Source organism: Dipodomys merriami, unplaced genomic scaffold, assembly GCF_024711535.1.
Source record: "Dipodomys merriami isolate MVZ:Mamm:240054 unplaced genomic scaffold, mDipMer1.0.p SCAF_3, whole genome shotgun sequence".
NCBI lineage: Eukaryota > Metazoa > Chordata > Mammalia > Rodentia > Heteromyidae > Dipodomys > Dipodomys merriami.
In genome coordinates, this window is record NW_027204492.1 from 35,627,716 (window position 1) to 35,653,008 (window position 25,293).

Here is a 25,293-nt window from a genome sequence, read left to right on the forward strand (position 1 = left end):
TGCCATGCTTACTTCTTCTGAGAAGTTTTTCTAAGTTTTAGGCCATTTATTAAGTGGGTTGTTGTTTCTTCGAGGGTTTATTTTGGGTTGTGTGGTTAGTTTTGTGAGCCCTAAGTATACTTTAGTTATGAGGCCCTTGTCTGATGCATACCTGGTTAAAAATCTTCTCCTAATCTGTAAGCTTTCTGTTTTTGGACTACATCCTCTGTCATGCAGAAACTTCAGTTTTATGCAATCCTATTTATCCAATCTTTCTTTGATTTATGATGATTCTAGATCTTAGGGAGTTTTGACCTGTGCTTATGTGGTATATATAGACAATGAAATTGTAATCATCCATTACAAAGAATTATATTATTCCAGCTGTAAGGAAATGAAAATTCTTTGAAAAAACTATATTAAGTGAAGTAAGCCAGACCTGATGAAACAGGTTGCATAGTTTCTCTCATTTGTGGTAGCTAAAATGTGCCTATAAATCTACAAGTAAACACACTGGATGTTAAAAGAAAAAAAATACACTGGGACATGATAAATTATACATGTCTCTAGGCATTCAAACAGTATAATCAAAGGAGGATATTCTTAGGAGAGAGGAATACAAAGGCGCAAAACATATGTGCATCTCATCATATAAAAATAATATTTATCAAAATGAACTCCAGAAAATGGAAACAAGACGTTTGTTTTTCTTTGTTGCTCTTTTTGTTTTCATTTCCATTTGTCTTGTTTGTTCATTTATCTGTCATTGGGAGGGTAAAGACTAGACAGAAATGGCTGGACAAAGGTGAACAAATGCAGCAGTGATATTTACTAGACACTATGCTGAAAATGAACTATACAATTTGTAGGTTGGGATGGGAGGGAAAAACTGGAAGAGAGTGAGGGAAGAGGTGACATTATTTCAAAAGAAATGTACTCCCTACCTGACTTATATAAATGTGACCCCTCTGTACATCAGTTTTAAAATAACAACAAAACACATTGAGATATATATATGTATTACCTTTAAATATGTGTTAAAAGAGTTGCCATTAAACAAAGCACTTTATGAATACAATGCATCTTGATCAATGGTACCCCTTCCAACATTCTCACACTTCCCTCCCCTAACCATGCCTTCCCTCACTTTTTACTTTTGTCGGTTGTGGGGCCTGAACTCTGGGCACTGCCCCTCAGCTCTTCAGCTCAAGGCTCAAGGCTCTACCACTTGAGTCACAGCACCACTTCTGGCCTTTTCTGTTTATGTGGTACTGAGGAATTGAACCCAGGGCCTCATGCGTGCTAGGCAAGCACTCTACCACTGGGCCACCTTCCCAGCCCTCCCTCCCTTTTCTTAATTTTATGTTATACTTTGAATTTTTAACTGCATTCTCTCCCACTTCTTCCCTTCATTCATCTACTCTCCTCCCATTGAGCCCCATGCTCCTTTAAAGTACTTGCTTTTGGGTTTTTATTTTGTGAACTTTGCCTTTGCCTGTCTAAGGAATTATACTATTTCATTCTCCCCTGAATCTACTATATTTCAGTAAATACATTTGTATATACTTGCATACCATCCAAAGTACTTAATTATATATTTATAATCTAATTGTAGCTTCCACATATGAAAGAAAATATGCAACTTTTATCTCTCTGGGACTGAATTACTTAACATAATTTTCCATGTCCTCCCATTTCTTTAATATTCTTACAATATCATGCTTTCTAAGGGATGAGTAGAGACAGTAAAAAAATCACTGAAAAGGAAACAGTGAGAAAGTCAATGAAATTAATAGCTAGTTATTTGAAAAGTCAATGAAATAATTAACTTTCTGGCCACATAAAGCTAAAAGAAAATATGATTCATAATAAGAATATTAGAAATGAAACAAAGGTCTTAGACTTGGAAATAACAGACAATATTATAAACAGCTCTATGTCCTCAAATCTGGTAACAGACAAAATGGACTAATTTATTGAAAGATATACTTGTTGGACACCAGTGGCTCATGCCTGTAATCCAGCTGCTCAAGAAGGTAAGATCTGAGGATTATGATTTGAAGTCAGACCAACAGGAAAGTCTGGGATACTCTGATCTCCAATTAACTACCAAAAAAAGTCAGAAATGGAGCTGTGACCCAAGTGGTAGAACACTAGACTTGAGCAAAAAAGCTCAATGACAGTGCCCAAGTCTTGAGTTTAAGCCATAGGACCAGCACTAAAAAAATTTAAATATCCTTTTGAAGATACATTTAGGTGAATGGAGAATCACATATGTGTGTCTAAATAACAGACCTGCCTTTGAAATATACTAAGGATTCTTAAAAATAAACAGTAAAAAATGAATAACAATTAATAAACAAAATATCTAAAAAGATATTTCATCAAGGAAGACATACTAATGGTAAATAAGTATATGGCCAACATTATATGACGTTAAGGATTAACAAATCAAAATAAAATGCCTTCACACATTTAGTAGAAAGACCCAAACCAAAACACTGACAATAGCAAATGTTTAGTGACAATATGGATCAACAGAAATTGTCTTTCATTGCTAGGGGACTTGAAAAACAATAACGCTAATTTAGGTCAGTTTGGCAATTGCTTTAGAAGGAAAACATAGCTTTATCAATTAATCCAGCAAGTATACTACTACTTATGACCTAAAGGAGTTCAAATTTTTGTCCACACTAAAAGATGTACTCTAGTGCTTATGGAATCTTTTATTCCATAAACAATTCCAACAAAATGGCCCCCAAATGTTTATCAGGAAAGGAATGGATATACACGCTTTAGTTAACCCATATAATGGGTTAAAAAGAAATGGAACCAGGCACCAGTGGCCATGCCTGTAATCCTAGTATTCAGGAGGCTGAGATCCAGGGATCTCGTTTTAAAGCCTATCTGGGCAGGAAAGCCTGTATCTCCAATAAGCTATCAAAAAATCCAGAAGTAGAGTGACTCATGTAGTAGAGCAATAGACTTGAGCAAAAATGCTCAGGGACAGTGTCCAGGCCCAGAGACCAAGTTCCAGGACTGGCATAAGAAAAAAAATAAGATAGAGAGAGAGAAAAATGGACCCAAGTCATGAAAATACATGTAGGAACCTTAGCACATACGGCTAAGGCTAAGTGAAAGATTATTTTAAAATATTTAAAATGTCTGTGACATTCTGGAAAAGATAAAACTAAAAAGTTAAAAAAGAAATTTGTGGTTGCCAGGAGTAGAGGCAGGGAAAAGAGGAGGGAGGGACATGTAGAGAGCAGAGGAGGGTATTTTTGTTCTTAATATATTTTTTATGGTAAAGATATTGTACAGAGGGGTTACAGTTGTATGAACAAGGTAATGAGTCCATTTCCTATCAAACATTGTTTTACCCTCCTTTATTTTTCCCCTACCATCCCTTTCCTCCCTACCTCCCCAACTCCTCCCTCCCCTCCCCACCACAGTTGTAAAGTTTGTTTTCAACATACTGTCTTGTACATCTCATTGTAACAATGGGTCATCCTGTATTCTTTTTTTTGGGGGGGGTGCTTTATCCTTTTTTATTTTTTTAATTTTTTATTGTGAACATACTGTACAGAGGGGTTACTCATCCTGTATTCTTATTTCAGCATTTTGTTATTTCCCTTTACCTCCCCAAATTAGAAAAATGCATACACAAGATGTAGGATACCAGAATCAAATAGTGTCAACAGGGATTATACCATGGTAGAAGAACATACAAAGAAACAAAGCAAAATCACATAGTACATTATAAGTACATTAAAAAGTTTTCAGTAGTATGAAACTACTCTAGATGACACTTTAATGGTGGGTATTGTCATTATACATTTGCCAAAATGAATGGAAACTATACAACACAGAGTGTTTTTACATTCGTGTATTTTACATTCAGGAAAATTTGACCATAAGAATACAATTTTTTGAGTTTGATAAATGCATGTTGTCATGTAGACACCTCAATAATAAAAATATAGAACTTTCCCATCACTCAAAAATTGACTCTGTCCCTTCATAATCAATTCCTTCCTCCACTTCAGGACGTAGCAACTACCATCTATCATCTGTGTCTATGAATTTGACTTTTCCAGAATGAAATAGCTGCAATTGTGCTGACAATTTTCATTTAGTATAATTTTTGTGAGCATCATGAATGTTTGTATGACCATCTATTCATTATTTTAAGTTGATGACCAATATTCCATTGTCCAGATGGTTACAAATTCATCAGTTAGAGAACATTTGAATTGTTTCCAGTTCCTGATGAGTATAAATTAAGGTACTTTAAGCATTTATGTACAGATTGTTTATTGAATATGCATTTATTTCTCTTGGGTAAATAACTAGGAATGAGACTGATGAAGTATATAGTAAGTATATGTTTAATTTATAAGAACCTGCCAACTTGTCTTCCTGAGTTACTATAGTACCAGCAGAATATGAAAGTTACAGTTGTTTCATATCTTCACTAACACTTGAAATTGTCAAGTTGTTTGAGTTTTTCCATACTAATAGTTGGCTTATTAGGTTAAATTTACATTTACAAAATAACTAATATGTTTGACATTTCTCCATCTTCTTTGGTAAAGGGTTAACTCAAGCTGTATTCTTTTTAAAATGTGGTTGCTTTCCTATATTTGTTCTCATTTCTTTATATACAGACAGTATGTCAATATATAAATTAGGCTGACCTTGAATTCACAATCTACCTTCCTCAGATGCATATGCCACTATACCCTGCTATTATTATTCTTTTAGCACTGTCACATTAAATAGTATTTTTTTCATAGGCCATGCTGTTTGCTTACGGTGATAGTCTCCCATGTATTCTTTTGAAACTTTAAAGTATTAGACTTAATATTAAAGTCTACGATTCATCCTGAGTTCATTTTTGTATGTGGTGTAAGATATGGAGTAAGATTTATTTCATTTTGTGTTGTGCAAGACTATCCAAAAGTTGCAGCAGCATTTGTTGAAACATTATCATTTCTCCATGGAATTGCCTTTGCACCTTTGTGAAAAATCAATTGACCACATATGTGTAGGTCTGTTATTTGATATTCTATCGATCTGTTTATGTAACCTTTTGCCAACATTATAGTGTTTTTGAAATCGTAGTTTTATATTAAGTCTCTAACATCTTTCTTTTTCAAACTTGTTTTGGCTATTCTACTTCCTTAGACTTTCCATATAAATTTTTGATTAGATTACCATTTTTTTTTTTTACAAAATATCCTGCCAATACTTGTATTTGAATTCCATGGAATTTATAATTCACTTTGGGGAGAATTGACATCCTGACAATCTTCTATCTTCTGATCCACAATTATATATATATATATATATATATATATATATATATATATATATATTTCCCCATTTTCTTGGGTCTTCATTATTTCCATCAGTGTTTTGTAGTATTCTGAGTGTAGACTTTTTTGTTAGAATTATACCTCAAGATTTTCATGTATTGAAGGAGCCATTGTAAATGGTGGCTATTACAAATTCATTTTCCAATTATTTGTTATAAAAAAATACAAGTGTGCTTTGTTTCTTTTTAGTTTCTTTTGTAGATTAGATTCTCTCCTGCAATTTTGCTATATTTTCCTACAGTTAATAGTGACATTTTAGTGGATTTTCTTGGATCTTTTGTGTAGAAATCATGACATCCATAAATGGAAATTTTGCTTTTTGCCTTCCAACGTGTCGCCCCTTTTGTTTCTTTTTTGCCTTATGTTACTGGTGGAGATCTTCAGAAGTGGTCAAGCTGATGCCCTTGGCTGAATCCCAGTTTTAGAAAGCATTCAGCTTTTTTTTTATTGTAATGTTAGTTATTGTGTGTGTGTGTGTGTGTGTGTGTGTGTGGAGAGAGAGAGAGAGATGACCTTTATCAAGTTGAGGAAGCTCTATTCCCAGTTTGCTGAGTTTCAGTCTTGAATGAATGTAGAATTTTGTCACATGGTTTTTCTTCATCTATTTGCAGTGACAATGTGGGAATAATTTACAAACTGCATATGGTGCATTGCACTGATGGAATTGGGAATGTTGAATTACCCTGATATTTCCAAGGCAAACCTTGTTTGCTCATAAATTGTTATTTTAATATATCGTTCTATTTAATTTACTAAAATATTGTTGAGAATTTTAGCAACCAAGTTTTTTTTAAAATAAGTATTTTTATTGTGAAAATACTGTACAGAGGGGTTACATGAGCAAGGTAATGAGTACATTTCTTATCCAGTATTATTGCCTCCTCCTTTGTTTTTCCTCTACCATCCCGTCCCTCCCATCTCCTCAGCTACAACCCCCTACCCTGCCTAAACTGTAAAGTTCATTTTTCGACATAACGTCTTGTACAGCTCATTGCTGCAATGGGTCCTGTATCCTTATTTAAACATTTTGTTTTTTCCCTTCCCTTCCCCAAATTATACCAACATCAAATACAGTGAAAACAGGGGTTATACCATGGAAGAGGGACATACAAAGAAACAAAAAAATCACATGGTACCTTATAAATGCGTTAGAAACAATAGCAAGGAAGAAAAACCACGTGTGTCCCTATCTTGGGGTTTGTTTTGCTTAACATCATCTTATCTCAGCTTTTGTGCTTGTCCCAGACATATACTAGTTATTGTAAATAAGGGAAACCATGGGACCTATGTTTCTTTGCGCCTGGCTTACTTCACAATATAATTTTTTCCAAGTCTTTCCATTTCCTAATAAATGGGGAGATGTCATTCTTTCTGATGGAGGCATAGAATTCCATTGTGTATACATACCACATTTTCTTGATCCATTCATCTACTGAGGGGCATCTAGGTTGATTCCATATCTTAGCTATAGCATCCAAGTTTGTGAGGGATACTGTGCAGTTTCTGTTCTTGTAACTTATTTGATTAATTTGGAGATAGCATGATTTTTTCATCAAATTTATCATTGTGAAGCATTTCCTGCTTAAAACTGAAGTAGAATTTTTGCTAGAATGCATCAGTGAATCTACCTAGCCTATTTATTGTGAGCTAGTTTTCAACAAATTCAAATTCTTGAACACTTTCTAAAACTATTCAAGTTATATATTTTTCTAGCTGCTTCTGATGACGTATTTTTGAAAAAATTAATCTCTTTCATGTAAGTAGTTAACTAACTGATCTAATGGTATGCATAACAATTCCTTTTTATTCTTGTATGCCTGTGGATACTAATGAAGTTCTCACTTTTGTCATTAGTATTTATAATTTGCTTATTCTCTTTTATAGCTTTGTTGATCTTACTGGAGTTTTTAAAACCTATTTTTATTAGCACACATGAACAGAAAAGGTGTTATTATGATAATTTCTTAGATGCTAACAATATACTTTGAAGGGAATACTCCACTGTTATATTACTTTAATCCTATCCTTCATCTCTAATTTTTTTTGTGTGTGCTGGTCCTGGGTCTTGAACCCAGCTTTGGGGCTCTGTCCCTGAGCTTTTTTGCTCAAGGCTAGTGTTCTACTACTTGAGTCAGAGCTCCATGTCTGGATTTTTGGGGTGCTTAATTTGAGATAAGAGTCTCATGAACTTTCCTGGCTAAGCTAGTTTCAAATCAAGATCCTCAGCTCTCAACTCATGAGAAACTAAGATTACAGGTGTGAGCCACTGTCACCTGGCTTCCTCCCACATTTAAGACTCCATTTCTTGGGATTCATATGCTATCTTTGTGTGTGTGTGTGTGTGTGTGTGTGTGTGTGTGTGTGTGTGTGTGTGTGTGTGTGTGTGTGTGTGTGTGTGTGTGTGAATGTGTTTATATAATGAATTTCTGTTCTCTTTAGCCCACCCTCTTCATTCTTGTTAGAGGATTATCTACCTTGTTAATCTCCCCCCAAAGAACCAGGGTTTGAATTCAAGTCATTGATTTCTGTTCTTTATTATTATTTCTTTGGTTTTTGATCTGCTTTTCCTGTTTTCTTAAAGTGTTGATTTGAACTTTCTCCACTTATATTGTAAGTTCTTAAATATGAATTTCTTTGAAAAATTATTAGCTGAATACTCAGACATAGTGAGATCAAAAGAAGATGCTCTTAAGGAAGAAACACAAAGGCACAATGCTTAAGTGCCGCTTTATATTTATATATAATAATATATATACTAAAATGAACTCCAGGATACGGAAACAAGAGACTTTTTCTTTCTTTTTTTTTAGTTTTTGATGATTTTGTCTTCTTTACTTTATGTATCTGCGTTCTTCAAGTGTATGTGTTCAGGAGGGTGGAGGGAGTACACAGAATTCGATGGGGAAAAGGATGAAAAAGTGCAGCAGTGGAACTCACTATACACCTCATGGGTGGAATTGAGTGGAAGGGATTGGGAGAGAATGAGAGAACAGAAGACACAGCACAAAAGGAAATGTACTAATTATCTGACTCCTGTAACTATAATCCCTCTGTAATCGCCTCTATAATATAATAAATTAATATTGAAAAGAAAGAAACAGCTGGATTCCACCAATCTGATGTATGGTATCTTCATTTTTATTTGGTATAAAATAGCTTCTAATTTATCTTTGGATTTCTTTAGTCATGGGCTATTTATATGTTATTAGCATGCTAAAAATGGTCATTTCTCATGCTGAGATTATGTACAAGTTTACATACTTTTAATTGCTATTTTTGTGCTTGTATATGTTTTCTAATTTTCTACATTGAACATGTATGTGTCATTTTATAATAGAAAAAAGTAGATGTAAAATATCACTACATTTAAAGCACTTTATAACTTAGAGTTTCATTTAGTCCTACAACACCTGCTTCAGAAACATAATCCAATTTCACAGATGTTGAAAACTGAGATTGAAAGAGTTTAAGTGACTTGTTTAATGTCACACAGCTATAGCTAATTAGGACTCAAATCCAGATTTTGTCTCCCAGCTTATTTTTAAAAAGTTATAAATAAAGATTTGAAAAAGAAATTGGAAGCACAGAAATTGTGGGACAAAGGATGAACCAAATCAGCAGTGATACTCACTTGACACTATGTTGAGAATGTACTATTCAATTTGGGGAGTCAGGCAGGGGAAAACTGGGTGAAAATGAGGTTGGTGGTGATACTGTTCAAAAAGAAATGTACTCATTACCCAATTTACATAATTGTAACCCTTCTGTACATTACCTTTACAATGAAATTTAAATTAAAAAAGAAAACAAAATTGGAATTTGTATCAGGGGCATTTGGAAAGATTTGTAGAATCTATAAATGATGAGAGGCATTTTTCTTAGTATAGATATATTTTATTTCTAGAGAGGTAAAAGCATAATTTCACAGTTGTTCTCTATTCCCATGTCCTTAGGTACTTTTACCATTGGATTTGTTATCATTGCTCTTTGATTCAAAATATTAAAAAATGTTTCAGTACCAATAGCTTATTTATTATTTGTTAAAATTTCTTATCTCGGTTCTTCAATTGCCTGTATTTACTTTGTTCTTTTGATTTTTGTGCTGGTCTTGGGGCTTTACCTCAGGGCCTAAGCACTGTCTTTGAGCTGTTTTTCTAAAGGCTAGTAGTCTACCACTTGAGCAACAGCTCTACTTCTAGCTTTTATAAGTACCTTATAGAGATAAGAGTCTCATGGGCTATTCTGCCTCGGTTGGCTTTGAACCTTGATCCTCAGATCTCAGGCTCCTCAGTAGCTAGAATTAGAGGAATGGGCCACTTGAAACTCATTGTTTGGATTTTAATAATAGAGAAGTGTGTAGTGAAGTGAGGAAAATTAATGGTTTTTGCAAGAAGAACATTGGTTTGTTTTCACTTTGTATAAAAGAGAGGGGACAAAAGAGGATAAGGTTGGAAGATAATCACTTGATTTAGAAATTCAGTTTACCAGAAAATTTGTCAATTGCTTATATTCATTGTCCCAGAGTATGCTGGATTATGTGATGGGAAAGGATAAAGAATAAAAGTTGTCTACATTTTGAGGTTCCTATCAAAGAAATAAGATATGTAAAATGAGGCAAATAATATAGTATGTGCTCAAGTTTAAAATGGTACAGAAAAAGCTATGGCTGCCAAAATTTTTTTGAAATACATGAAATGAGTTAACTGGGATTTGTTCATGAAAGAGAAAATCTGTATATTGAATGGAAGCAGGAAATGTATTAAAAATGTGCTCATCATTTTATTCCTAGTACTTAGCATAGTGCTTGAGAAACAGTAAGTACACAAATATTTGATTGGATAATGTTAACATAAGCAGGCAAAGACACTTATACCCAGAACTAACAAGTTCTACTGTCTATATTTCAGATATTAGCTTAAATTTACAATTAAAGCGAACACATTTGCAAATTAAAGACAAATGGTATGTTCACTTGCCTTTATAACGAAGCAGTAGTTAAAATTTGGGTTTCACTCTCAGCTACTTATTGTTTATACATCTCTTGATTTCCCTCAGTGTATAAATAAGACTAACAGTATTTATGGATCATTGTGAGAATCCAGAAAAGAAATTATGTAAAACACTGAGCCAGTAGTAATGGTTCTATAATTACTCACCATGGTACTAAAGTGGATGGAATCTGTGAACGCATTTGGATTTTGTGAGTTGGCCCAAATTTTCTAACAGACATGTTATTTATTTCCTTCCTTGCAGATTCAGAGACATACTGTATGTTTCAAGACAAGAAGTATAGAGTGGGCGAGAAATGGCATCCTTACCTGGAACCATATGGGTTGGTTTACTGTGTGGGCTGCATCTGCTCAGAGGTACAATTTCTCATGTTTGTTTCTCAGCATGCAGAGTGGCTTTTGATGTTCACATAGCTAGCATAAAATGTAAAAGGAATTAAGACATAAGTTTCGAGGAAAAGCAAATATCTGTCTTGTTTCTTCTATTGCTCTTTGGTTTTGTTTTCATAGGATCTTCGAGCAATTGCTATGGGCAGATAGATACCTGTGATCATTTAGGCTAATGACATAAGATATGTTGGAAGAAGGAAGAACCTGATAATTGGAAAACGTGCCTAGATTTTAAGATCAAATGATTTGTGGAAAATATTTTTAAGCCTGGTCTTTACACAGGAGATTAGGAGAGATTATATACTGGGTTATTGGGAGAGTGTATTTTATGTTGTCTTGGCCAATAACTTTAATTAAGACTAAGGTTCTGAAAGCTTGGCCTTTACCTTGTTAATGATTACAGTTGTCTTGGCTTGATATTGGCTTATATCCAGTCACTCAGAGGCTTTTAAACAGTTTAAATATCATATTTCTTATAAAGTAGGTAGTTCCATCTTCTTTTCATGGTCTTGTCCTAGACCATAGCTGAAGTTTATATTTCTGAATAAGTGCCTATGATCGTGTTAGGCTAGGGTCCCTCCACTTTTGTACTATTGACATTTGCAGACAGAATTTTTGTGATGAGGTCTGTCCTATGTATCGTAAGATATTTAACAGCACTCCTTGTCTCTACCCACTAGATGATAGTAGCAAAAATATCCAGATGTGACAACCCAAAATGTCTTTAGACATAGTTGAGTTCTCAGGAATGAAAAATTACCTTTGATGGAGAACTATTGCATTAAGACAATTGGGAAGGGTAGCTTTGTACTGGACATAAGAATTAAGCATTCTGAGCACAGAAAGACCAGCCTGTTACTCGAGACTTGTGCCAGGACTGCAAATCTTACATCATGCTCAACTATAAAAGGAACTATCATTTACAAGGGTGGATATTTTGCCACTTGAACTGAATTTTGAGTGTTTAGAATTTTGAATATGCAGAAACCTAATTTTCAATTAATGTCAGAAGGTATTAAAAGTCTGTGGGTTCTAGAATGAAGAGAAAACAAGTCTCCTAATTTGGGTTTACCACCTATGAGCCATGTTATGTTAGGCAGGCATGTTACTTGACCTCTGAAAATTCCTTCATCTGCTTTAAATTAAGATGATGAAGGGGCTAGGAAGGTGGTTCAATGGTAGCATGCTTGCCTGCATGCATGAGGTCCTGGGTTTGATTTCTCAGCACCACATACACAGAAAAAGCTAGAAGTGGTTCTGTGGCTCAAGTGGTAGAGCACTAGCCTTGAACTGAAGAGTTGATGGGACAGTGCCCAGGCCCAGAATTCAAGCCCCATGACCAGCAAAAAAAAAATGACAATATCACCAGTTTCATAGAATTGTGGCAAAGATTAAATTCACTAATCTAAGTCACTGAAAACAAGCTTGGTCATGGTAAACATTGAAAAAAATTAACTGCTATTATTGTTGCCATCTCCATCAGTAGCACTATGATTATCACAATTATTATCTCTTAACTCTATAATGGATTTAGTACACAGCATTTGAGATTCATTTTAGCAGTCAGACAGGCGTAGTTTGATTTCTGATAATCTTCAATTATTCTATTTCCAGATGATACTTACTGGCTCTAAGCACTGTGATATAAAAGGAGCCCCTGTGGTATTTCCAAATGCTGCACACCAATAATTTATTCTAGAAAGCAAACTAGAAAAGGAAAGAGGATGTGGTAAGATAATTCCGATTTGGAAAAAAAGAAGCCTGCCTCTTTAAACAGCTAGAGTACGTATCACATGCAGCATCTGGGAACTGATTAGCTTATTAATTATGGCATTATTTTGTCAAATTCTTACCTGACACATTGGAGATAGACAGCCAACTCTTGGAGGCTGAGCTTTGATGTCTGCATGGCAATGTAAATGTTAATATGATTTCAACACCAACAGCTCACACACTAGGCATCTTTTCTTTCTCCATGTGTTTCATCACCCTCTTCCCCCAAAAAAGGCTGACAGATACAAGTAGCCTTTGCTTCAAAGGAATTAAGGATGAGAAATGTAAATAAAATTGTATTTCCAAAATCATACTTTGTTCTAACAATGACTAGGAGCTGTCAGAGCTAGGCATCATCTAACCAAGAATCAAGCAGGAACCTAGTTGCCCCATCCAAGAATACTAGCTGATCAGCTCAATTCTCAACTTTTAACTTGTTCTCAGCAGAAAAAAAATGTTGGCTGAAATGGGAAATGAGGAGAAGAGTCACTCAGTCTACTGGACCAAGGCAGAGTTATATAGAATCCAAGATTCGTGTGCTAGTGATGCCTTCTTGCACAGGGGTGGGTAGCAGCTCAGGGGACCCATTATTCATTATCCCTTGCCTTCCATGGCATCAAGCAGATGATTACAAAATCAGAGTAGGCTCTTGGAAAAGACATGCAGTGAGTACAGGGGAAGGGTAGCAATGCCACAGAGACATGCCAGAGTAAGCCTCCCACAATTAAGATAAGGCTTTGAAAGTAGAACAGCCATGATCCCAGCCATAGAATAACATGCCAATAAGCTTTCAATCCATCTAGCAGTGATGCTGGTGATGGGAAATGAAAAAGTGCTTGTTGTATTCAGTTTCTTGGGTGAGCCCCTGAATGACTCCCAAACTGGCATGATCCCAGTGACCTTTGAAAGACATTTCTGTTTATTTGGTGTCTTTGCTCTTTCAGAATGGGAATGTGCTTTGCAGCCGAATCAGATGTCCAAATCTTCATTGCCTCTCTCCTGTGCATATACCTCAGCTGTGCTGCCCTCGCTGCCCAGGTAAATTGAGTTCTCATTTTTCTCTTCACCCAACCCATCCTAACTCCTCAAAAGGGAAACTTCCATACAGCAATAACTATAGGACAGTTTTAGGCAGCCCAAATTGGGCCATCAATACAGTTTATAGCCCAAGTGGGGCATACATAGACAGTAATAAGTTACTTGGTAACTAGCAACAAATTTTCGCTGGGCCTTTAATCATTTAACAGGGGAGGTCAATTGTGGACTGGGGACTTGTGGCCATAAACAGCCTCTTCTTGCCATGGACAGCAAGGGGCACCAGGGGAGTTGTACCATTGTGGCACGTGTCCTATGCAATTAGTGCTGAAATTGCATTCAAGCATAGCTTGGAAATGATGAGGAGCTGTGCATAAATCAAATAAACTGACCCAGAGAGGTTTATGACAGTATAAAGCTGCCTGCCAGCTGAATAGTGGACTGCTTCAGACTGCACAGTTATTACGTTAAGAGTAACTCTGGGGGGAGCCAGGCAGAAACATTTTCACATGGCTGCTAGGATGTTACCTTTCACAATTTGTGGTTAGGGTAATTTTCTGAGGCAGAGGTTCTCTCAATGACACTTTGTTCCCTCCAAGTGAAGCCTGGTTCCCACAGCAAAGGCATGGAGACATGGAATGCTTCAGAGAATGCCTGTCAGCCCAACCCAAGTCCTAGAGAAAGCTATGTGACCTTGTTGGGATCTGTAAACTAGAAGTCTTGTCATCCTATAGGATGATTCTATTTTTCTCTGACAGATTTCTTGAGTTAAGGGTTCCTGGGTGGGATTTAGGAAGTCAGAGAACCCCCTGAAATTAATAGCATTTTTTGCATACCTATGAACAGAAGTAAATTCTTTTAAAGATCGATAGCTTTTCTTGTCTTTCTTTATAAGGAACACATTTGTGTATCAATAAATACCATCAAACAAAGGCAAGCAATTCTTTTGCAGATGACAAAAGGTCATACCATATCACCAATGGGTCATTCTGATCCCTGGTGATGATAGAATATGCTTCAGTAACTGAGAGATGTGGGCATATAACCAATCTGAAATTTGTTTTTGTAATAAATTCTGAGGCTTACTGGGATTGCACGTTATTTACTTCTATTTAAATTGAATTACAAAGGCATGACATGTGGGGAACTCATGTAAATAGGGCAGTATTTGTGGTAAAATGACAACTGCAAAGAAATTTTTAAGCTGCCAGGTAACCTGTTAAATCACTTCATAAAATCTATCTTTCCCAGAAGTCTCCAGAAATGTTTTAATGTAATAGGAATTTATCTAACCACTAGGTAAAGATTGTTCTTCCATGGGAAGGAGGTTGAGGCACATCTCACACACAGAAAGCAGTGTGGCTCTCGAGTATCCCAGCTGCCTAGAAAGCAGCTGATAAAAGGCAGTATTGAGGGGGAAAAGTGGAAAGTATAGGCTTGCAATTATTTTAAAGGAAAAAGTGTTGGACAATTGGGATCATAAATCGCAGATAAAATTGAAAGGAATAAGTACCATAGTGTTTAAAACTTTAAAAGTTTATTTTATTGAATATAGAAGTGTTTGCTTTTTCTTTTCTTTCTTGTTCTTGCAGCTTGTTTATTTTTTGGGCTATTTTTCTTCTTGTTAACTATTCAAGTGCTCTCTGTGGGTAATAATGCTAAAGTTCTTGAATCTTTATACACAAAATAAATTTGCCCTAATTCTTGGAGACAATTTGGCTGGTTATAAAATTATAGGTGCATCTTCATTTTCCTTCAAGACTTTGAAGATATTACCAAATGGTTTGGTGGCTTTTTGTATGTGGATAAGAAAGTCTGCTGTTTGATCATAGTTCTTTTCTAAGTCCTTTTGTTTTCTCCTTTTAGCTTTTAAGATTTTCTCTTTCTTCTTTGATGACCACAATGAGATGTGGAGATGGGTGATCTATGTTTCTGCAGCCTGCTTAGCATGGTGTTTTCAGTAAAAGGACTTAAATATCTCTTCAATTTTTAGTCATTTTTCTGAAAATTACCTTTTCCTCATCTATCTTTTTTCTCCCTGGCAAAATTGTCTTTGATGTATGTTTTTTTTTATCTCATTTAATTTATTCTCTACGTCTCTTAATTTTTCCTTAGGTTTTCATTTGTGGCATATATACCATAATGATATTACTTCATCTCTATCCTTGTGGCATATAAACCATAATGATATTACTTTATCTCTATCCTTCAAGTCACAAATTCTTTTCATGCATACTATTTAGGACACGTGTTGGGTTTTGTCTGTTTTATCTTCAATACTATATTTTCTCCCAACTTTGCAATTTTAAAAGTCTGCATGTTGCTATCTTGTAATCTGTTATCATTTCTTAGGATCTTAGTCTCTTTGTTTCTTTGAAATGTTCAGTGTTATTTAAAACACACATTAGATTGTTCATATATCTATATTTTTCTAATATAAATTCTGATCTTTTTCTTAACAGCAGTTTTAGTTTTGAATTTTTCTTGATTTTCTAGATTTTATTTTAAAAGCACATTATCCATTGAGATTGTGTCTTGCATGAGTCTTCTGTTCCTTCTGTAATGGTTGATCATTTTAGGCCTTGGAACACAATTACTCTATGTCATTTATCAGTACCTAAGCTTAGATTACTCATGCTTTATTCTCTGTTTCTGTTCTCTTGTACAATACTAGTCTGTGATAATGACCTTGAACTAGAACTTAAGCTACAGCTTAGAAACAGTATTGGGTGTGCAGAGCTGTTGGTACCATTTCTATGTGAGGAATATGACTCTAGTCCCCAGATGTGTTACTTAGCTTTTAGTCATCATGGCAATATATACTGAGTAAATAAATCTAAAGGAGGAAAGATTTCTTTTGGCTCCTGGTTTCAGAGATTTCTGTTTGTGGTTGTTTGGCACTGTTGCCTTTAGGCCTGAGGTGACACAGCACATCATAGTGAGAGTGTGTGGCAGAGGAAGATGCTCACATCATAGTAGCCAGGAAGGAATGGGAAGGGAGGAGAGGGAGGGGTCAAATCCAACTTACCTGAATGTAGTCCCAGCTACCATTGGACCATATAGCTTGGGCCCCAGTTTATTACTATACTTCACTCATATATTTTACTTCACAAAATACTACTTTTAATATTTGTTAGTTTAAAATTTCATTCATTTATCTTTCTAGTTTTGCATGTTATTACTCTTCTTTGTTTAGAAAATTATGTACTTGCCATATTGAACCAGAATTGAACCAGTTATTCTTTCTTTCTATTAAAACTAAAAGGAAACAAATGAGTTAAACCATAGCAGAGAGTAAAATGGGGTTGCATAAAAGGAAGAACTTTGGGCCACAATCCCAATATCCTAAATCCTACAATACATGATTAAGGAGTATGTTAGTCTCTTTACTGAACACTTATAGAAACAAAACATACTCATCCATCTGAACTAGAGCTGACATAGTCCTGCTTTGAGACAGGGAATGGATGTGATGACTCTTCTGTATTTTTTCCAGCCCGGTGATTGTTAGGCATGAAGAAACTCTTGCCTTCAGGGCCACAGAAATATTTTGTCAAAGGAAGGGGCTCTGGTTTTCTGTCTTAATCCAATAGAAGGCACTATAATGAAAATAAGATGATGTTAAGCGAAATGAACCCCAAAATAAGAAAACAAGTATTTTTTCTTTCTTGCTATTGTTTCTAATGTATTTATAAGGTACCATGTGAATTTTTTGTTGCTTTCTATGTCCCTCCCTCATGGTATAACCCCTGTTTTCATTGTATTTGATGTCGGTATAATTTGGGGAGGGGAAGGGAAAAAACAAAATGTTTAAATAGGGATACAGGTTGACCCATTGCAACAATGAGATGTACAAGATGTTATGTTGAAAAACAAACTTTCCTATTTAGGTGGGGTGAGGAGTGGGGGGAGTTGAGGGGAGAGGAGGGTAGGGGAAACAAAGGAGGAGGCAACAATGCTTAATAAGAAATGTGCTCATTACCTTGCTCATGTTATTGTTACCCCTCTGCACAGTATTTTCACAATAAAAAAACTTACTAAAAAAAGAAAATACCATACTTAAAATAGAATATATCATCATATTGATGATGAACAAACTCTACACCAAAAAAGAGAAAACAAGTAAGAAATGTATTGAAGGTAGTGCTTTCACACACTGTTCGACAACAATGTAACACAGGGAAGCATTTAGCTAGATAGTCACAAACTCTTGCTTAAAAGTCATTTTCCTTGAAAAACACAGAGGCACCCTTTTTCCAATTTATCTCTGAGTTTTTCTTAGCTCTTACTTTCTAAATTCCTTACCTGTGAATTTTCCAAGGTCTTTTGTATATTTTAATATGTTTTCTGAAATTCCTGCTACACTTTAGAAATCATTATATGCCTACTACTTTTTCTAGAATTCCCAGAAAGGTATCTATATAAGTTCCCATGAATAGCAAATAAAAATTTGTTGTCAGCAACACTTGTCTTAATGTCCATGGCATAGATCAAGTCTTGGCCATATACACAGAGATCTGTTGGGCCCATGGTACTGGTACTACATGAAAACTGGAACATTCTTTTTTTTTTTTTTTTTGGTCAGTCATGGGGCTTGACCTCTAGGCCTGGCGCTGTCCTTGTGCTCTTCAGCTCAAGGCGAGCACTCTACCAATTGAGCTACAGCACCACTTCCAGTTTTCTGGTGGTTTATTGGAGATAAGAGTCTCGCCAACTTTCCTGCCCAGGCTGGCTTTGAACCGTGATCCTCAGATCTCATCCTCCTGAGTAGCTAGGATTACAGGCACGAGCTTGAAAACTGGAACATTCTTCAACGAAATTTTTAAAAAATGCACAGGATTCTTGCAGGTCATCACTTTCTTCCTGGTCTTTAAGCAAGACATTGTGTGGTCCTTGATAATCAGAGATTTGTAGGAATTAAATAGCAAAAGGAGAAGAGGTAGAGAAACAATCTAACTTCTTTCTTTTTTGTTTTAATATATAATTTTATCACCAAAGGAAGATTTTTCTACTGAGAAGGAAACTAAATCATGATACTGTCTTTAAAATGGTCATTCCACTGAGGATTTGCTATTCAGAATTAATAAATTCGGGTTCCCTGGGAGGAATTCCAGCATTCCTGGGTTATTAAAGAGCTGTTATAAATTTGCCAAAATAACTGATTTGATCTGGTTACCAGAGACCTAATCCACAGTTTCTTTTTGGTTAGGTGTGAAAAAGTTTGGCTCTATGAAATGGTTTTATTAGAGATAGTGACATGTGGTTTTGCCAGGAGAGGCACTCCTTACCAAGTCTTTTAAATTCCAGATACGTTAAGAAATTAAATTTTCCAGTGGTGCTGCATAGCTGAAAAGCCCTATGTCACTTACCTTTCAGTGTTAGTTTGTGAGTAAATTAATAAACACGCATTTTTTTTTACCATTATGCATTTCTAAAAATCCCTATGCTCTGCTCAACTGTATACTGAAAAAATATAAGACTTTAAAAAAATGAGTCTGCAGTAAAAGCACTAAATCTTGGGGAAGTTTGCCACTAGAATACTAGCAAAACAGTTACTAAAAAAAAGACTATTACAGGGCATTGGTGCCTCATGCCTGCAATCCTAGGAATTCAGGAGGCTGAGATCTGAGGATCACAGTTCAAAGCCAGCCCAGGCAGGGAAGTCCATGAGAGTCTTATCTCCCATAAGCCACTCAGAAAGAGCCAGAAATAGCACTGTGGCTCAAGTGGCAGAGCTTAAAAGAAGCTTTGGGACAGTAACCAGACCCTGAGCTAAAGCCCCAGGACTGGCCAAAAACAAAACAAAACAAAAGAATATTATAGGATGCTCAGTGTATACTATAATTCTAGCTACTCCAGGGTTGAATTCAAAGGATCATAGTTCAAAGCCAGCTCAGGCAAAAAAGTCTTTGAGAATTTATGTCCAATCAACCAGCCAAAAAGTAAGATTGGCGGCCTGACTCAAGTGGTAAGAACACCAGCCATGAGAGAAAAAAAATGCTGTGAGAACATTAGGGTCTGAACTCCACCCTCACTATATACACCCACCCCCACACACACCCCCTCCACACACACACATCCCACAAAAAATATTACAGAAAAATATAGGCTTCACCTTATAAATGGTGACATTGGCTTGAAGGAAGGACTGAGGCTGCTGAGTTAATAGAAACAAGTCAAAAACGTGAACATAAGAGAATCATGAACTAAACACTGAAGAAACAGAGAATGTGGCCAAATTATGCCAAGAAGAATTAAAGGAGAAAAATAATAGGACCAAGTACTATTATTTCTTCATAGATTTCTGATTTGTGTTGAGTTATTGTCATTCAGATACTGTTCAGTAGCATAAAATATTAATGTGCTGGGAAAATTGTGTATGAATGAAAGTGGTTTCCTTTTTTTATCAGCCTCATTACTTTGTCTCTCTCTCTCTCTCTCTCTCTCTCTCTCTCTCTCTCTCTCTCTCTCTCTCTCACACACACACACACACACACACACACACACACACACACAGCTCTACATAGTACAAATCCATACTGTAGCAGAACAGGCTACAAAAGACAAGGTTAGAGCTGGATACTAGTGGCTCATACCTATAACCATAGCTACTCAGGAGGCTGAGGTCTGTGAATTGTGGTTTGAAGCCAGACCAAGCAGACAAATCCAACAGATTCTTATCTGTAAATAACCAGCCTTGAGCTAGAGTACAAGGCCCATTCTTTGAGTTCTAGTACCAGAAACAAAAGTTAGATATATGTAATTTTACCTTTGACAATTTTTCACAACATTAGGGAAGCTTTATTTCCATCTGGCTAATATAATATAGCTGACTTATCTGTGGCTGCTAAAAAGAGAAGATACCTTTGACAGTTTTTTTTTGGGGGGGAAAGGGGGGTCCGGTGGTGGGGCCTGAACTCTGGGCCTGGGTGCTTTCCCTCAGCTCTTCAGCTCAAGGCTAGCACTCTACCACTTGAGCCACAGCACCACTTCTGGCTTTTTTTCTTTTTGCTTATGTAATGCTGAGGAATCGAACCCAGGACCTCATGCACGCAAGGCAAGCACTGTACCACTGAGCCACCTTCCCAGCCCACCTTTGACAGTTTTGAGATAGAGAGTTGAAGATCACTCGACCATTTTCAGTCTGGTTTTTGGTCTTTCAACACTGACCTTGAGTATATTGTCTTTCTTCACTCCACCCCATGCATTTGTCTAAAAAGAGGTTCTCGTTTTATGGTTGGTTGTGTCTGTGATTTCAAGTATTACAATAATTAAGATGAGAGGCATTATTATTGCTCCCTCCAGTTTTTTAGGGCAAAGGTTCAAGAGGAATTATTTGCTTTTTTGTGGTAAAGTACATATAACATAAAAATTCAAAATTTAAATGTGTAGAACTCAATGACATTAGTAAAATTTACAAAGTTTTTCAACCATCACCACTAATTTAGTTCCTAAAGAATTTCACCATCCTAAAAGGATGCCCTGTGCACATTACACAGTCACCTCTTATTCTCCTTTTCCCTCAGCTCCTAGCAACCATTAATTTACTGTCTCTGTAGATTTGCCAACTTGGATTCACACAAATGAAATCAAATAGCAGTTAGTCTATTTTTTTCTGGCTTCATTTACTTGCCATAACGTTTTCAAATCTCTTCTATATGTTGTAGCATATACCAGTATTTCAATCTTTTTCATGGCTGAATAATAATCCATTGTATGATTATATACCACTTTTATTTATTAATTCATCAGATTTGTGTCCACTCTTTTCTGTGAATAAATCTGCTACAAGCATTTAGATATAACTTTCATATAACATGTACTTTTAGTTCTTCTGGGTATATAATTAGGTGTGGAATTTCTGGTACATGTGGTAAATCTATGTTTAAGGTATCAAAAATATCTCCCATATTTTAAGCTTGCCTTGTCTTCTGGTCCATTCTGTTATCACCTGCCTGCCATTATCGTTGTTACTGACTTATTGCTGTTACCAACTTACTGCTGTTGACATTATGCCTGTCTTATCTCCACCCTTTTCACCTCTCATATTCTATTTCATTCTTTGCTAAATTCTATGACCACCCGCTATTTGGGTTTTATTGAAAATGTCAATAATTTGTAAACAATAACAGCCAGTTAACTTGTCCTTTTTCTTTAACAACCATAGTATAAAGATAATACTTGATCAGCAGTCATTGCTTTGCCTGCAAAAGATTTACAGGAGTTTAAAAGAAATGACATGAAGTAAAAATCCTTGCCAAGTATAATTGTACATGTTTTGTAATCCCACTATTTGGGAGGATGAGACAGGAGGATCATGAATCTGAGGGCAGAATGGTTTCTACGGTAAGACATATCTTCAAATAAAGCAACAACAACAACAACAAAACATTCTGATCCAAATCTTTCCAAAAGTCTCACAATTCTGAAATGGTATTCACTGGATAGGAGAGGTTTTATGATTACTATTGCTGTTTTATCATTGTTATCATTCTTATAGTGTATGTTGCTAAGAGTTGCTAGAGATGAGGTCTACCACTGATTACTACAGCCTCTGTATCTATACACAAAGCTCTCTCAGACCACTTTAAATTTCTTCCAAAGTTTGTATCCATTATTTTTTCTCATATACTTGTCTTTGAACACAATAAAGAATGAAGGGTCAAAACTAATTTTTTTAAAGAATGTGATTTTTCTATTAATATGTCAGAAGTCCTGGGTTATATGAAAATAAGACGTAAGAAAAATGTGGCTTTCTATCATGGTAGAGAACGTTTCATATTCACGAAACTTTCAATATTATAACTATTTTTTTTCAGTTAATGTGTTCAAAGTTTGCTCTAAGGAAAACAGTTTTATAGGATGGTAATAGTGTTTCCTAGGGAAAATACTTATATGGTCAAGTAAATTTGAGTTTCCAAATCAGAAAAACTTAAACTTTCGATATAGAACTTCCTAGACCCTTTAACATGTTGCTACACTTTATTAATATACTCATAAATACAAAAGAATGCAAAGTTTCTCAGCTATAGGACTCGAGTTTATTATTTGTACTTCGACTGAACTCAGTACCTCACACATGCTAGGCAAGCTCTGTGTCACTTGAATCATGCCTCCAGGTCAGTACTTGTTTTTGTAGAGCACTTTGCAAGATTCATGTTCTTTAATTTATGCTTTAAGAAGTGTTAGACCCGCATTTATAAGATTATCTCTTTGTTGCTCTGTATGTCCCTCCCCCACAGTATAACCCCTGCTTTCACTATATTTGATGTCAGTATAACTTGAAGAGGAGATGGGGAAAAAACAGTTGTTTAAGGATACAGGTGGACCTGTTGCAACAATGAGAAGTACAAATTGTCATGTCCAAAACGAGCTTTACAACGTCGGTGCGGGGGGGGGGGGGAAGGGGGGGAAGGAGAAGGATTGGGATTGGGGGGGAGGGGGGAGGCTGGGAAGGGATGTGAAGGGTAAACAAAGGAGGAGGCTGCAATGCTTGGTAAGAAATGTACGCATTATCCTGCCCATGTAATTGTAACTCCTCTGTACAGTATGTTCACAAATAAAATAAAAAAAATTACCAATAAAAAAAGAGGAATCTATATGGTGTATATGAAAATGTTTTAAAATAATTGGCAAAGAACATGCATTAAAAAGTTAGTAACTGGCCACTGATGTCTAAAAAAAAAAAGAAAAAAAGAAGTGTTAGACCATACCATTCAGTTCCCAGAATTTATTCATATTAATAATACCTTGGTTTGGAGGAGTTCATTAGGTCTTAAACTACTGCTAAGTGCTACTCAAATTTTAACATTGTTAAGAACAATGCTTGATAAAATGATGACTCCCAGTCCCTACATTAAAAATTAAAAATTCTGATTCAGTTGGATTACACTGATTATCATACATTTAAAACAAGCATCCTATTATTTCTGATCACTTGGACTGAGGAATGCACTAAAGTAATAGGGCCCAAGAGAGACTTTGAGAAAGGAGTTCAGAAGATTCTAGAAAGCAGTCCTGGGTAAGACCTTGGAAAATAGGGAGGGCCCTGTGAATCTGCAAAGGGCTGTGGGCAACATGACAACATTGTTTCTCTGATAATGGAGAGGATAGGCACCCTGGAAGCATTTTGTATGTGTGGCATTTGCCAAAGACCAACTGTGCAGTAGTAACATGTGCAGCATGCCATCTGGCCTCTCTCCCCTGCTTTCCCAGCATTCCCAACCAAAGCTTTTCTCTTCTGCCATCATGCACATTCAGGGCCACTGGCCATCATATCCACAAAGCAAGACCCTCCGTGGGGAGCACCCCCCTCTACCCCACCCATTGTTCATGACTTGTTGTTGGCCAGAAATGAATGGCATTTCTCGGAATTGGCCCAGGAATTTCTGCTGATAAACAAATGAAACTCTCAAAGGAAAAGCAATCAACATAGTTTGAAATAAAATCAGTGTTTTCAGCTTAGTCTGTTTTCAACTTCATTTGAAATAAGACATATCTAGGGTATTTTAAGGAAAGGATTAGTAAAATGTCCTTTACTGGGCTTTCATCCTAGATATAGAGCTAACTCTTGAACTAGAGTTCTACTTGAGTGAACAGAGGAGGTGACAGGTACCTTGATTTCCTGTGATCTGTGATTATAAGGCCTGTTGAGCTAGTAGATCAGCCTGGCTCACCACCATCCCTGCTTGCCTGCCAAGCTGCCTGACACCTGAAATTCAATTACAGCTTTACATCTTACATATCAACTTTGAATCTTGATATGTTCATTTGTCTGTCTTTGAAAGTGGTAAACTTAACTCTTGATAATCATAGTTAATCTAATCAGAACACGAGCTCTAGAAAACAGAATTTGATTATAGAGTAGAAAGGCTGTGTTGGGGGGGGGGGGACATCCCAAGGTAAGTAGCTAAGCTTGGTACCTGGGCAAGTTATGGGCATGCGGAGCATGAAAGAGGAGCCTGGGAAGTCAAGCCAGCCCTTCTTCACAGTACTGTGAAGCAACAGACCGCCCCCAAAGTTAGTTCTCTACTTATGGCACAGAACACACTTGTTTCTAGGATGAGTTATCAACTCTCCAAATTTTGACTCTGAAATTGTTGATTTTAAACTGATATGTTCTCAAAGTAACCAGATATCTTTATCTATTGCCTAGAGCCAAAGAAGTTCACTTCAGCATTTTGTAAGTAAAATAGCTATGACCAAAAGATTTGCCAGATTATTTGCTGCCACTAAGATAAATAACAGTTCTTACTAGAATGTTTTTTATTGGAATTTTGTATTTAACTTTTTACAGTCAGATATTCACTAAAATTATTTTAGAAACTGACAGGCTTGGGATATTGATTATTGAAATCTGTTCCAAAATCTACCTCTTCATGGGGATCCTTTTTTGGCCATCCAAGTAGTGTATTTTACAAATGGCTTAATGTGTTTGTCATCCCTTATCTTTGCCATATACACACTAAGACCCAGAGAATGGGAAGTAGTTCAGCATTTTTTTTCTGTGTCTTTTTCAAAATGTTTTTCAAGAGTTTTACTCCCAGAATTGGAGACAGGCTATGAAGTATACAGTTCTGCAACTTTAAGAAAGAATTCTTTTTTTTTTTTTTTTTTGTCTGTCATGGGCTTGAAATCTGGGCCTGGGCGCTGTCCCTCAGCTCTTCAGCTCAAGGCTAGTGCTCTACCACTTGAGCCATAGTGCCACTTCCAGCGTTTTCTGTTTATGT

General features: G+C 36.1%; 1 protein-coding gene across 4 annotated transcripts in view; it reads left to right on the plus strand.

Moving 5' to 3' along the window:
* Window positions 1-25,293, plus strand: part of Chrdl1 (chordin like 1) — a 121,260-nt gene that overhangs the window by 25,206 nt on the left and 70,761 nt on the right. For all 4 annotated transcript variants that reach the window (XM_070039904.1, XM_070039906.1, XM_070039905.1 and 1 more), the window contains exons 3-4: window positions 10,611-10,723; window positions 13,474-13,567. In XM_070039904.1, coding sequence (XP_069896005.1) covers window positions 10,611-10,723; window positions 13,474-13,567 — 207 coding nt within the window. The remainder of the gene's footprint in view (window positions 1-10,610; window positions 10,724-13,473; window positions 13,568-25,293) is intronic.